Source organism: Lytechinus pictus, chromosome 3 (assembly GCF_037042905.1).
Source record: "Lytechinus pictus isolate F3 Inbred chromosome 3, Lp3.0, whole genome shotgun sequence".
Classification (NCBI taxonomy): domain Eukaryota; kingdom Metazoa; phylum Echinodermata; class Echinoidea; order Temnopleuroida; family Toxopneustidae; genus Lytechinus; species Lytechinus pictus.
This window is the reverse complement of record NC_087247.1, coordinates 9,308,029-9,322,687: the sequence shown is the minus strand read 5'-3', so window position 1 is coordinate 9,322,687 and position 14,659 is coordinate 9,308,029. Positions and strand designations below refer to the sequence as shown.

The 14,659-nt window shown below is 36.3% G+C and overlaps 1 protein-coding gene across 1 annotated transcript in view; it reads right to left on the bottom strand.

Moving 5' to 3' along the window:
• LOC129257869 (membrane-associated guanylate kinase, WW and PDZ domain-containing protein 2-like) overlaps positions 1-10,704 on the bottom strand; it is a 63,953-nt gene extending 53,249 nt beyond the window's left edge. The window contains exons 1-2 of the mRNA XM_054896296.2: positions 10,592-10,704; positions 6,582-6,701 (exon numbers count right to left, since the gene is read on the bottom strand). Of these exons, the coding sequence (XP_054752271.2) occupies positions 6,582-6,701; positions 10,592-10,670 (199 nt within the window). The 5' untranslated portion in view covers positions 10,671-10,704. The remainder of the gene's footprint in view (positions 1-6,581; positions 6,702-10,591) is intronic.
• Positions 10,705-14,659: the final 3,955 nt, after the last annotated feature.

The following is a 14,659-nucleotide window of genomic DNA, read 5'->3' as shown; positions in this document are numbered from 1 at the left end:
TAAGCCTAAATGAAGGCCATTACACACACATGCAATCGGTGATATGATTCACCTACAATGTACTTTCCATATCTACATGTATAGTCTACTTTATGCACATTGAAATTTTCACTAAAATGTTACAATCTTAAATTTCACGAGATCATTGAAACAGGAATATGATGATCAATCTACTCTAGAAATCCATGAAACACAGTGCACAAAGAATAGGCCTTGGACCTAATCAATCGATACTAGAATCCTGGATCGACTCTTGAAGAACCCTTGAATGTTCTCCAGACTCCACATCATATATCTTTGAAAAAGTATCAGTGTGTAAAAATATTTTCTTATACAGCAATTTATGATCAGTACAAGGATACAAATTTCACAGAGATGTCATATTCATATACCAGGTATGGTCGTGTATCAAGTTCACATAAACTAAAAAGGGTTACCTCGAATGGGTCAGTAATGGTATTAACACAGATCACCTTCTACATGTACACATCTACAATCAACCAAGGCATGCTGACAGCGACACCAGACAAACGGTCAAGACTTTCTCCCCTGAGCAGGATGACCTCAATTCTCCTTCATACCAATTACCATACAAGAAAAGTAGGAATCGCTGCTCAGTCATCTCTAGTAAAGGATCTATCTACTAAAACACATACATGTAACTCCAAAATCATGCTCAAAGTGGATGCTTGATCTTATCTTCCAACCTTGGCTAAGGAGTCTAGTGGTAACTGGTACATGTATATGCAGAAATTGCGTTGGTGTCGCATCAATACGGATCAGACATACACAAAAGGAGATTTCTGTTGGAAGTGATGCTGAAGGGTGCCCTGATATGCAAATAATTGGCAGTATTCAATTCCTTTTATCAAGATGAAATGCAATACATTAAAGAGGTGTATGCACATTTGCGAGTGTATTAACCAGTCAACGGTACAACTGCGTCTTTCTCCCGAGGCAATGTCGCTTAGACCATGGCCCCTTGATCAGACACAATGCCTTGAGAATGCCAAAGAATGGATCATGTGGGTTCGGTTTTTTTGAAAAGAAACAATGGCTCAAAGATGCTTTTAGACGTTAAATGCATATTCAAATGGAATGCAAGAAAGGGGTTGAAGTTTTAATATAATTATTCAGTTTTAAGTTTTGAAAGCTGACTTAAATCCCAGGTACTGCAATAAATTTGTTGTGATTTGATGCTTTGTTGTGATTGCACCCTTTTATTCAAAATCAGCCAATGACACCTTCAAGTTTGAATGCAGTCTGTGAATCCATAGCATGCATGAAGACAGAAGCGATATGCCCCCCCCCCCTAAAAAACATTGGTTCATGTTTCATAAGAGGAAAAATGATTAAACATTACTTTGCGAAATTGGATTGCCTATATAACCATCCCTCTTCATGTCACCTGTAAATGTACATGCAACGAATTGAGGGGCACAAAAAGGGCCATGAAATTATCAAAGGCAAAACCCACCCTCAAATTTAATGCTTATTTATAAAAATGTCCAATTTAAAGTGAATGTTCTTGAATTTTGATTCAACAATCATTGTTTGTGTTCCAGGCCATTCTCTCTGAAAAACTTCAGATTTTTGCAGAACAGGGAAGAATTTTACTCCTCAGAAAAAAAAAGTGAGTTTTGATTCAGTTGTTGGTCAGTCAAGAAAAAAAATTCAACAAAGTTCTGTCTTGCAACACAAAAGAGTATGCCCAGTGGTCATAAAATACATACCAGGAAAATTAGTCCCCATGGATACAATATTCATATTATTCACACCCACTTCCATGAAAAAGCTCTATTCAACTTATATCATTAACCATAAAACAAATTCTATTGAATTCATAGCACAAGATAGGAGAACACCTTTCCATGGGTCTTCATCAAACCAATATTAATGATTTATTTGCTTTTATAAAAAAAAAACATCAATCTCCCTTTTTAAAGTAAATAAAGCCTTCCCCATGTTGCAAAATTATTTCATATATAGCATAGTATAACAAAGTAGTAGAAATTAGAAGGGTGGAAATATGGAATCATTACTTAGCCAATTTCATGGCTTCAGTATTTATAAGGACTATTAGGACTACAGTGTATCGCCATTTTACGTACTTGTATATTATAACACTACATGTAGGTATCGCTCTTTAAATTTAATCATGTTGTGAAAATGGCACAAATTTTCAGCCCTAAATCATCCTTTTTCCAAATATGTTTTGTTAACCATTTGGTTCGTGCAAATTCATGCAAATTTTCCTTTAAGTCACAAGAACAAAAATCTAATTTTTTAACACAAGAAGAACAAGAAGAAATTTGAATAAAAAGTACTCAAATGCAATGGAGATTTCGATCATGACATCATACTGCCAAGCAGCAGTAAACTTAAATCAAGTTAATAAAGTGCACCAAAGGCGACCTCTATCAAAGGGTTCAAACTATGAATTGTTTAAAACTAAAAAAAAAAAAAAAGAAGAGCTGGATATTGCTGAAAATCACACTGGTGCAATTCTGTTTGACAGAAAGTGTGTTTTATTGCTTCAATTAAAAAAGAAGCACTATTACCCATCTTGAGAAAATAAAGACATGGGGCTATACATGTATTTAGTTTGACTGTGGGAAAATAAAAATTTATCACAAGAAAACAATTTTCTCATAAAAAGGGGGTATTAATGAGAGTAAAAAAACAGTATCATGGCCAATACACCTGTACCTTATTGGCAATGGTATACATGTGGATATTGGATAAGGTTAGAAATTGTAGAAAATGCTAACCAAACGCTGCTTGAATGCTCTTAAAATAGCAAAAATGCAGTTTCAGTTTCAATAATATTACACCTCCAATTTGCAATATGCAAAAAGACATTTCAGAATATGCACAGCTCGAAGAGATTTCAAATGCATCGAAGAATTATGTGACCTGAAAACCCCTAAAAAGAGGCTTATCACAGAATAGGAAGCAATAAAGGAAGTATAGTGAAGAATATACATATAGGTACTGTAAACATTTACAACTACTTGCCATAAACAATGACATCACAACTGTATTGTGTAGTATTGTAACCTACAGTGCAGTTTATAAAGAAAGAAGTGCTAACTCTAAATAACTCACCATTGGATATGGGCTAGTAATCAGGAATTATCCACCTGTGTTAGACTTCATAAATCAGTCCCATCGATAACGAGATCTAATCATAAGCTTTGGTCCCATTCTGGTACACACACGCACTTGAACAACACACGACAAACGACGTCACACCATGAAAAGCCCGTCACGCATCCGTCTCTCGACAAATCATTCCCAAAGAAATAGTTTTCCATTTCAAATCAACAAAAGGTCCCATCAAGCGAATATCTTTTCATTGGGAGTCTTTGCACAAAAAAAGCAGAACCTTTCAAACGGAAGGTCATAACATGCAGGTATAAATGGCATCTCTCACGACCAACAAAAACACAAATCAAGGCTGCGGTTTCATGACAAAAACTAACAAAAACTAAAGAAAAAATGATAGAAATTCGAATACTGTATATGCAATATCGGCTGTATATTTTACTCTCGATGTTGATGGATGTTCAGGGGGGGGGGGACAAACAATAAGTGTTCGGCAATTGAACTTTAAACTTGCCAAATCAATGTCACAAGTGCTTTCAAAATATCATTCAGACTACAATACTTTTCGAGAAGTATTCTTGTGTATTAAAGTACCATGTGCCCTCTTGTGAGCAACTATTCAGTTTACACATTTTTTTTTCACATCAAATGTTTTGCTGTGTTTCATCTCTGACAACATTTTTGTATTCAAATGTTCCACCCTGCAGGGGAAAAATAACAGCAGACAGTATCAAAAGTTCATGTGTATTATTTTGTTGTTATTACATTCTGCATAACTGACTTGTCATCCATGAATTCACTGAATGTGTATTAAAGCCCAGGCAATAATAAGTTTTAATGGCTTTATTCCAACGAGGAAGAAACAAATTGAGAAACTGAATGATTTTTCAAAATAAATCAGAAATATCCACCCAAAATATCACATTAGCAATTTCAAGTGACTTCATTAGTCAAGGTGTATTAAATGCCCCTCTACCTACGTCGTCTACATGTATTGCTCCCTTTCTCCAAAATGCATCCAAATACATTCATATTATCACATGAGTAGTATGAAGTTACACACTCTACTACTGTTAAGCCCCTGAAAGTAATAAATACTCCCAAATCATTTTTTTTTTTTCAAAGTAAAAAAAGAGGAAAATTTCAATAATTGGCAGGGTTGAAATGCAAGGAAGAAGTGCAGTGCTTCCTCAGTGACATAACCAACTTACAGAAATTAAATCCTTGACAGTTTAGAATTAATTAATTAATTTTATAAGTTTTCTGATTTATATTAAAGGCATTGTTTGGATATGCCTTTAATAATGATGGTATATCCTGTGTAGTTTCATGTCCTTGATGGAGCAGTATACATGTACATGACTTGCTATCTGAAAAGGTGAGTGTCATCTCACATTCCTATCCTTTGTTTCAAGATATAGATGAACCCAACATGAACTCTACACTTGTAGATTTTTGTATTCAATGTTTATTTGAACTTAAAGTCTTATATGGTTTAACCCTATTTTAACTGGGCTATTTCAGACCAATATATACTGGGGGGGGGGTCAGTTTGACTCCCCCCCCCCCCCCTCAGATCTCGGCCGTTGATTGCACAATCGCCGCGAAAATTTGCACGTGCCTAGAGCCGGATGTAAACTACAAGACTGTATAGTAAAATTTTCACAAAATTAATTGGTTATATTTTTTCATTAATTAATTATGCAATAAGCATATGAAATTTGCCCTATTTTTTTTTGTTTTTGCCTTAAACTCACTTTATATAGCTAGTAGAATTCTAATTTCTGGTGTACATATGAATTTTTACATTTCTAACAAAAATTGGTTTTTTTTTATTCTTATGTATTTCTTTGTTTTTTCAAACCCTTGCTTACAAAATATTGCGTAATTTCGGAACTGCATACCCTGGCATTGCAAATTAGGTCTCAATAGATGTGCAAGACTTGAAAATAAAGTCAGCGGGCAGCGCAGTCAAAACAATTTGCGCGGCAGCATAGCCGCGAAATTTGTCAAGGGGGGGGGGGGGTCAAATTGGCCCCCCCCCCCCCCCCCGCAGTTTAATAAGGGTTAAATTAATGTTTTCAATTAGCAATACAATAATCACAATTTTCATTCAGAATTTAAAACAAGTGGAATGCCTCTGGCCGTCTCACCTGCATCACGCGATTCAATATAGCAGCAGTGCTGATTTTGAAAACTACTATAACTCGCACAAGATGTTCAGTGATACTTGGTTACTCTTATTTCCACGTTTTATGAACTAGACCCATACACTTATAGAGATATGATGGTAATTCAACAAATACCCCCAACGTGGCCAAAGTTCATTGACCTTACATGACCTTTGACCTTGATCATGTGACCTGAAACTCGCACAGGTAGTTCAGTGATACTTGATTACTCTTATGTCCAAGTTTCAAGAGAAAGATCCATCAACTTTCCAAGTTATGATGGTAATTCAACAGATACCCCCATTATGGCCAAAGTTCATTGACCTTTGACCTTGGTCATGTGACCTAAAATGCGCAAAGGATGTTCAGTGATACTTCATTACTCTTATGTCCAAGTTTTATGAACTAGACCAACACACTTTCAAAGTTATGGCGGTAATTCAACAAATACCCCAATTTGACCAAAGTTCATTGACCCTAAATGACCTTTGACCTTGATCATGTGACCTGAAACTTGCACAGGATGTTCAGTAATACTTGATTAACCTTATGTATAAGTTTCATGAATCAGATCCATAAACTTTTAAAGTTATGATGGTAAATCTACAGATACCCCCAATTCGGCCAAAGTTCATTGACCCTAAATGACCATTGACCTTGGTCATGTGACGTGAAACTCATGCAGGATGTTCAGTGATACTTGATTAACCTTATGTATAAGTTTCATGAACTAGGTCCATATATTTTCTTCTAAGTTATGATGACATTTCAAAAACTTAACCTTAGGTTAAGATTTTGATGTTGATTCCCCCAACATGGTCTAAGTTCATTGACCCTAAATGACCATTGACCATGGTCATGTGACATGAAACTCAGGCAGGATGTTCAGTAATACTTGATTAACCTTATGGCCAAGTTTCATGAACTAGGTCCATATACTTTCTAAGTTATGCTGTCATTTCAAAAACTTAACCTCAGGTTAAGATTTGGTGTTGACGCCGCCGCCGCCGCCGTCGCCGTCGGAAAAGCGGCGCCTATAGTCTCACTCTGCTATGCAGGTGAGACAAAAATGAAAGAGTATTGTGTTAAGCTCCAATCTGTCTCAATCACAGCTCCATTCTCAAGATGACATACATGGAGAATCCCGGCCCGTTAGAAATTCTAATATAGCCGGTTTTGGATATTGCATTTTGAAGCATATTCAATATTGTTTGTCAATTTCCATATGTCACTTCTGATATTGGGTCGTTAAAACTGTGCTGAGAAGAAAATTAGCAGATCTACAATCTATTTGAAAAATACCTTCAAAAAGACCACTTTCCAGTAGGTGACCACTCTTCTCCAGGGCCAGGAACTCATCGACAGAAAGGAACTTATAGTCAACACCGTTCACCTCTCCTTCCCTTGGAGGTCTGGTAGTACCTGCATATTAAAGAAAAGACAAAGATGGCGCAGAAAGAAGATAAGACAGGAATTATTGGGCTCATGCCAATGTTATTCAATGCTCTGAAAGGCTAATGGGTTGGTTGAAATCAACCAGAGAAAATTTCAAGGCAAATAGGACAAAAATACAATGAACATTACATTTATTCAAAAGATAAATAAACAAGCTAGTTTATAGCATTTGAAGTTCTGCATTGGTTCGTGACACAGTGCAATTCATATCAAACTTTGAAAAAATACTAATTTCCTTTAATATAGCGAAACTGATATTGTGAAACTTCACTTTTCAACTTGTTCAATTCACTCTTTTTTTTTTTAATCAACTTGCTTGATATCATAATGGACTTCACTTTTGAATTTTTAAAGTTTCAACTACTTTAGATGGAACGAAGTAGAGTACACCATGTGAGGTTCTCAAAACTGATGTTGGACAATGTTCTGTTTCTTACCATTTTCCATTATCTATGGAAAATACTTTTGTATGAAATATTAAAGTACGTGTACAAAATGAAGTACATACAATGCTACTTGTAACATCTTAAACTTCAGAACCCCATTTTGCTTTCCATTTTCATATAAATCTAAAAGGCATCAACATTAATATATCATTATGAAACATCCAAGAAAATATCTCAAGTATCACAAATGCATTACCATTGGAAATACACAAAGATCATGAAAAAAAAAATAAGTAGCTTACTTAATAGAACAAGCATAAATAATTAAAGATACATCTCCAGACAGCAATTTTACCTCCTTCATACATTTGAAATGTCATTGTACCAGTCAGTAACTTATTATAAATGATGCAACATACAACTCATATTTATCACCATGGAAACATAGAGAAGCAGCCATAATAAATCTTGAATATCCTGGATTCATGAATGTGTTGCAGAAGTACCTTACAGTATCTTATATCAGACACATGTACATTTGTATGTATGGAGTAGTACATATCAAAGTTCTAATTGGGGAAGGCATAACAGAAGTTGCTTTCAAAATTACTAATTTAACACAAAGTTGGAGCAAATACAGCCCTACAGAATATGAGGAATAATTTACACACTGCTACATGTACATATATCTGTATTCATGCCAACCAGAAAGAAATAGCTATAGGTACTTTCAGACCTAATTTAAAAAATACCTGGTATTTTCTATCAGAAGATTTACCGAGATCTAATCTGATCAGACCAGGGTTTGTTTGTTGGTTTGTCAGAGCGAAAGCAAATTACTTGTAATGTTTTTTTTTTTATTGCTGGCTAATCAATGAAATAACTTTTTTAAAATTATGAGCACTTTCACAGGGACATTTCCAAGGTCAGTCAAAGGTATTCTCAAAGTCCAGGAAAACTACGACCATACTGTAGGCCTACATGCTCATAACTTTGAGAATGTACATCCAAATTTATTCTGGTTTGGGTGGGTATGAATGTGGAGATATTAGGTATTTTGAGACCTGAAAAAGCTTTTGTAAATTTACAAGTATTTTGGCGATTGAATGGGTCTGAAAGAAACCTGTAAAACATCCTTGCAACACTGGCTGGCAAGTTTGAGAGTGAATGAAAATTGAAGAAAGAGGAATGGAAAAAATTGGGAGGTGAATGACTGGAGTGGACTTAATGAGAAATAAGTGTACCACTAATACAGGCCTAAGGTCATTTCTAAATCCTGATGATCTTGAAAAGGGTCACAGCCACAAATGGAAGTAGTATTAATGTACCAGTCCAGTTCATAAAAAACAAATACTACCAGCAGTAGGTTACAGCAGGGACCTGTCGCTGGTTACAGGGAGAAAATGCAAATGCATTCAAACCTGAGTTTGTTGTTGCTGTTTTGGGGGGATGGCGTACAGTGATACAAACATGTACGCTTGAAAACCCTTGGTTTTCTTGAGGCTACATTTGACAACCGGGGAACATAACTGACATACCACAACTGTCTTCTGGAGCACAGGCAATATTTTCTGCCTAATTCTGTCTCAGGAAATCTAGCCGGTATCACACAAATTCAGTAACCCTGGACTGGTTGCAGAGCTGCCAACATTGGGAAGATAGAATCCAGTAGATTTCGCGGAGGTACTATGGTTTTGTGAGGGAGTGACGGAATGCTGTCCCACGGAGGGGAGTTTTGGGTAGCAAAACACATTAAAAAACAACATTTGATATTTTCAATAATTCATAAAAGAATGCATTGAACGTGAAAATACCTTTAAATGTCCAGAGGGGAAGGGGCTTCAGTAGTGCCTTGGTAAACATGGTACATGAGCTTGCCTGGCCCTGTACTAGTGTAAAGACTTTATAGACTCTAGTCTATGTGGCCTGTAATTAATTAAAGTCTCTGTCTGAGTGATTCTTGTGAAAATTGTCACACAGTCCCATTCCGCTTGAAAATTATCTTTAAACTTCAAAAAATATTTTGTTGTCTTGGTCTTGGATGACTCCATCTCCATAATCTCCATGGTCACTGACAATGCGATTGTAGTGTGGATGAATCGGGACGAGGCGTGCTTCACACTGCACAGCTCAGCCAGCCAGTGCCAAGCTAGCTCACTCACGATAGAGAAAATGTTTGAATCCGATCAACCCAAGTGAAACTTTAGTAGGCGAAAAAATCTCCACTTTGCTTCTGTTCTTCAGGATTGTCAATAAAATTATTCCTGAAAGTAATCCACTTGTTAATCCCATGATTGATCCACAGTTTCAGCTCGAATAAAGCGCACAAAAGCTTACGAAAAATGCCCCGCAATGCTCGTGGACTTCCCTTGTCGCGGCGTAGCAGGCCGGAGACCAGGCAGGGCCGCGCCGGGGCGCATCGGGGGGCATGTGCATCGAGTGCCGCTAAAGTGTTTCCATCCCACACATTTCAGAACCCGGAAATAAAATGGCTTGTTAGACTAATTCACCAGTCGTTTTGTAAAATTATCTTCATTTAGATTGGAAATAAATGTACGATTATACAAAAACTGGTATAAGTTACTGGATAAAATGAAAATGTGATCCGGAGGTTCCACGTGGGTGTAAAGGGAGTTGAACATGCTAGACTCGTAAAACAGCCGTTTGTATGAATTTTACAATTTAACAGCTAAAAATCACGATTATCCGGGAGATTTTAGCATGGGGTCGGGAGAACGGGAGATTCGATCGAAATCCAGTATTCTCCCGCAGGATCCGGGAGACTTGGAAGCTCTGTGGTTGCTAGGCTTACATGAAGCTGTTCACGAGATGGCTTGGCCGGATTTCTGTTCTCACATGTGATGTCTCTTAACCCTAGACTTCCATGCTTACCACAATTTCTCCACTAACCCTGTTCTTTTGCAGCACCAGAGCATTCCGTACTAACGAAGTTAGCCAACTTTGTAAAAAAAGTTGTGAGAACAGTAAGTTGAATTAGCTTGACCCAGTACTTTAGGTGGGACTACACTGTAACTTGCCATTTAGCCCCACCTAAAGAAAATTTGATTTACATATTTAAGAAAAGGTTATTAGAGTACAATACAGCTGCAACTGATGATCAAGCTGGTACTAAATAAGGGACCCATCTTACAAAGAGTTACGATTGATCTAATCAACCTGAAATATACATACGGAAATCCATCAATGTGGTAATTGGGAAATGTGCATAATGTCCTTTGAAAACAAAGAGAAGCATACTGAATTGACAAGAAAACAGTGAATGTATGAATATACATCATACCTAGAAAATATTTTGAAGAAACATGTATTTTAGATGTTGACGTTGCTGGCTTTCCATAGTTGTGATTGATTGGATCAATCGTAAGTCTTTGTAAGACGGGGCCCTGACCTTAACCTGTACATTTGTACCACGTAAGGTCCAATTCCTTTGATTTGTTGGTTATTACTTACAAGGCACTGTGCGAACATAAAGGTTTTCCCTGATCGTCTGCTGGAGATCGTGGTCTGGTGAGCCCTTCGGCATACGCATGCTCAGGTACTTACGCAAATCATTAGGAAGATTTTGACCTACAGTAGTAAGAAAGACAAACACAAAAATGGTTATTTATGAATGAAAGTGATAAACATCTCGATATTAATAAGAAAAATATGAATTAACAAAATAGACAAACAAAACAGTGGTTATAAAAATGGCAATTCAAAACATTTTGTCTTTCAAGTTGCATGAAAAATTACTAGGAGTAAACAGAGCAAATTCTATTTCAGGAAACTGATTAGGAGTTAAAATATAAGCCTCAAACATGTAGGCCTACATGTGACTCCCTTCCGCTAAATATTCCGCCCAAGATTATTTTCTTCCATCGCCATGGCAACCAACATAGAAGCTAGAATAAGGTAGGGAGAGCTCAAACTCGATCTCTGATTTTCAACGGGCTTAACGCTCTGACCTTTAGCAAAACTACAAAATCCTGACTAATTCATGCAAATCTGACCACATGAAGAATTAGAGCCCAGAGCATCTGCCTGCACTACACTAGAGGTGTTAGACATTTCACTACTTAACATATATACAGTAATGTAAAGTATTTTTGATATAGGCCTACTGTAGACTGACCAACTAGGCTTTCTCTCTGTACATGTTTTTTTCATTTTTTCAGTAAGCCCAACATGGAGTCAAACAGAAAATTCTTAAAATTCTAAAAACTTTTCGTTTGTATATTGCAAAACAAAATTAAAGGGATGCGCCAGGCTGAAAATAATAAATGGGAGTAAAATTCACAGAGCGAAATGCTGATAATTTCATCATAATCGGATAACAAATTAACAAAGTTATTGAATTTTAAAGATTTGCATTATTCGGTGAAACAGTTCATGTCTTCATGAATATTCATTAGGTGGGCTGATGATGTCACATCCCAATATGCTATTACATGAAATCGTAATTGTTTCATTTTTTCATAAATGTGTAAATGATGTGTCTCCATTATTATGAAATAAGTTGGAGCAAGAAATAACTAATGCACTTAATCAGTTCTCAATCGAATTGTTCAGTTCTTGGTAGAAAAAATTTGAATAAACCTAATTTCATATAATACAAAAGAACAATTGGGGATATGACATCATCAGCCCACCTAATGAATATTCATGAAGACATGCCTAGAAGCTGTTTCAGCGGCATAATGCAAATCTTTACAATTAAAAAACTTTATTTGTTATCTGATTTTAATCAAATTTTCAGCATTTCGCTCTGTGAATTTTACTCTATTTATTGAGATATAAATATCTTCAGCCCGGAGCATCCCTTTATAAGGATAAAGGCCTCATAAGTCGTTACATGTATACAGAATCCTGTACTGGTTATCCTCAAGCCATAACAATTTCTTGAAGAATAATCCCCTTATTAAAACCTTTCCAGCTACTGTTTAGATACCATTTATACACTGTACATGTATTATGTAAGTCCTGTGAATACTGAAATTGAAACCAAGTGGTCACGAATGACATCACATCCAATTTTGAAAGCCCCTTTTATATACAGATGTAAAAATATAAATATGTGTAACTGTAACAGTTTGTTTATTGTAATAAACCACATACAGTTGTAGATGTATGCAGTGCAGTCAAGGTTCTTTAAAAAGATTGTATTCTTGATTTTATTATTAAAACATTGATATCATATGATATTGTACATGGAAAAGCAATATGAAAACTCTATGTTTTGAATTTATAAGTGAAACATTAAAATATCATAACTTTCTTATTCTACATCCAATTTTGTTGTATGCTTTTAAAAAATTCTTTATACTTATTTCAAACTGATTTTTTTGGGGGGGATTTAAAACATTTTGCACTGAAGTTGTAAATTGCACTGAAGTGATTAAGAATCAACCTCAAAGAGAGTAGGCTCGATGGAAATTCACTCAGGGCTACATCATGCGAGTCTGTTAATCAGATAGGTTTGAATGGATAATTCACAAACAAACAAGATTTGTCGCTATATATATACAGGTAGAATATTCAGAGAGACATGATGTAGCATGATCAGATGACTGACTGCATGAGCCTGATTAAAATAATCTCATTCTCATCATGTACACTGGATCCAAACAGGTATTACACACACAGAAGGATCCGGCTGACAAATGATGTCAAATATCGTGAATATAGTATAGCACTCTCTGTATCCTTTATTTTTTATCCTTTATTTCCTGTAGTTTTATACATTATTACTGCTACAGTGTACTCAATTTAGAAGTTTATTCTGTTTCTGTTTCTGGTAACTCTCGTAGGAACTTGGCAGGCTAGCGTTTTTGCTGGTAAACGCAAGCTGGTATATAACCAACGACCTAGGAAACATTTTTACATCTATGTTAATCAGTCCTAGCGGCTGACCTCAAGGCCACCGCACACCTTACGACCCAACTGGTCTGCAACTGGCTTGCGACTGAGTGAGGGGAGATGAATCGCAAGGTGGTCATAAGCCTCGACACCGCACACCTTGCGATCCGACTACCACGCTGTCTGCAACTCACTCATGCGCTTTTTGCTTTTTGCCATAACAACTTAGAAAATGCGCTTCCTACTGCGTATGCGGGTTGTTTATCATATACGCGTCGTACAACTCTGCTGTCTGATTGGCTGGAAGTTGGATTGAGCTTACAATCCAGTCATAAGGATTCGACATGTCATATCCTTCCGATTTTCCTTGCGACTTGTCTCTGACCGGTCTGCAACTATCAAGCTGACAAGATCTGTGACGTCACATCTCCCCCACTCAGTCGCAAGCCAGTCGTAGACCAGTCGGGTCGTAAGGTGTGCGGTGGCCTTTATAGACGACAGATATCTATCAATTTCTATTGAATACTCTTTGCTAGGAAAAGAGTATCGAAGAATACATGAACTGGTCTTCAATATAAATCATGTTCCTTCCATGTATGGATCATTGATTTAGAACCCTGTATAGAATACATGGTGGCCTACATATAATATTGTGTTTATTTCTAAACTTGAAAAAGAAATCACATTGGAATGAAGATTGAGTCAAAGGGCATTGTAGCAGGGAAAAAATTAGACAGGGGCTCGGGGTGATTTTGTCCCCAAAATGCTCAAAAGAGCACTCAAAAACTTTAAAGGACAAGTCCATCCCAATGAAAAGTTGATTTGAATAAAAAGAGAAAAATCCAACAAGCTTAACACTGAAAATTTCATCAAAATCGGATGTAAAGTAAGAAAGTTATTTCACAAAACAGTTACATGCACATCCTGGCTGGTATGCAAATGAAGAGACTATGACGTAATCCACTCACTATTTCTTTTGTATTTTATTATATGAAATATTCTAATTTTCTCCTCATTGTGAAGTGATACAACGATTAATTACTCCCTAAACATGTGGAATTATCATTGTTTAATACTATATGGTTCAGTCAAGTTGGTCCTTATTGTCAAATCTATAAAAAATGAAATATTGTATAATTCAAACAATAAAAAACAAAAGAAATAGTGAGTGGTGGACATCATCAACTGACTCACCTAGTTGTGGATATCACTGTTTTGTGAAAAATACTCTCTTATTTTACATCCAATTTTGATGAAATTTTCAGCGTCATGCTAGTTTGATTTTTCTCTATTTATTCAAGTCAGCATTTTCCTGAGGTGAACTTGACCTTTAAAAAGAGCCCCCCGAAAAATCCCTACTCACTGCAATGTTAAAACTTATCCAATGTTGCAGATCGATTTAATAAGGCAGTAGGTGAGCAATGCAACATATTTTTGCAACACATTTTATTTTGCAACATACAGTACCAATGAAATATTGTATCTGGACTCTGGAGTTTCACACCCGTTGGGAGACCGGTGCGTGAATACATGCCATGTGGGAAAACATGTAGACTGTAGTTTGTCTCACTAAAACTATGGGCCTTTTCACACGTGAATCTTGACTCATCATTATAATGATTGTTATTGTTATCGTGACTGTGATTAGCGTTCTTGATTCTGATCATGTTCTAGTCCCAG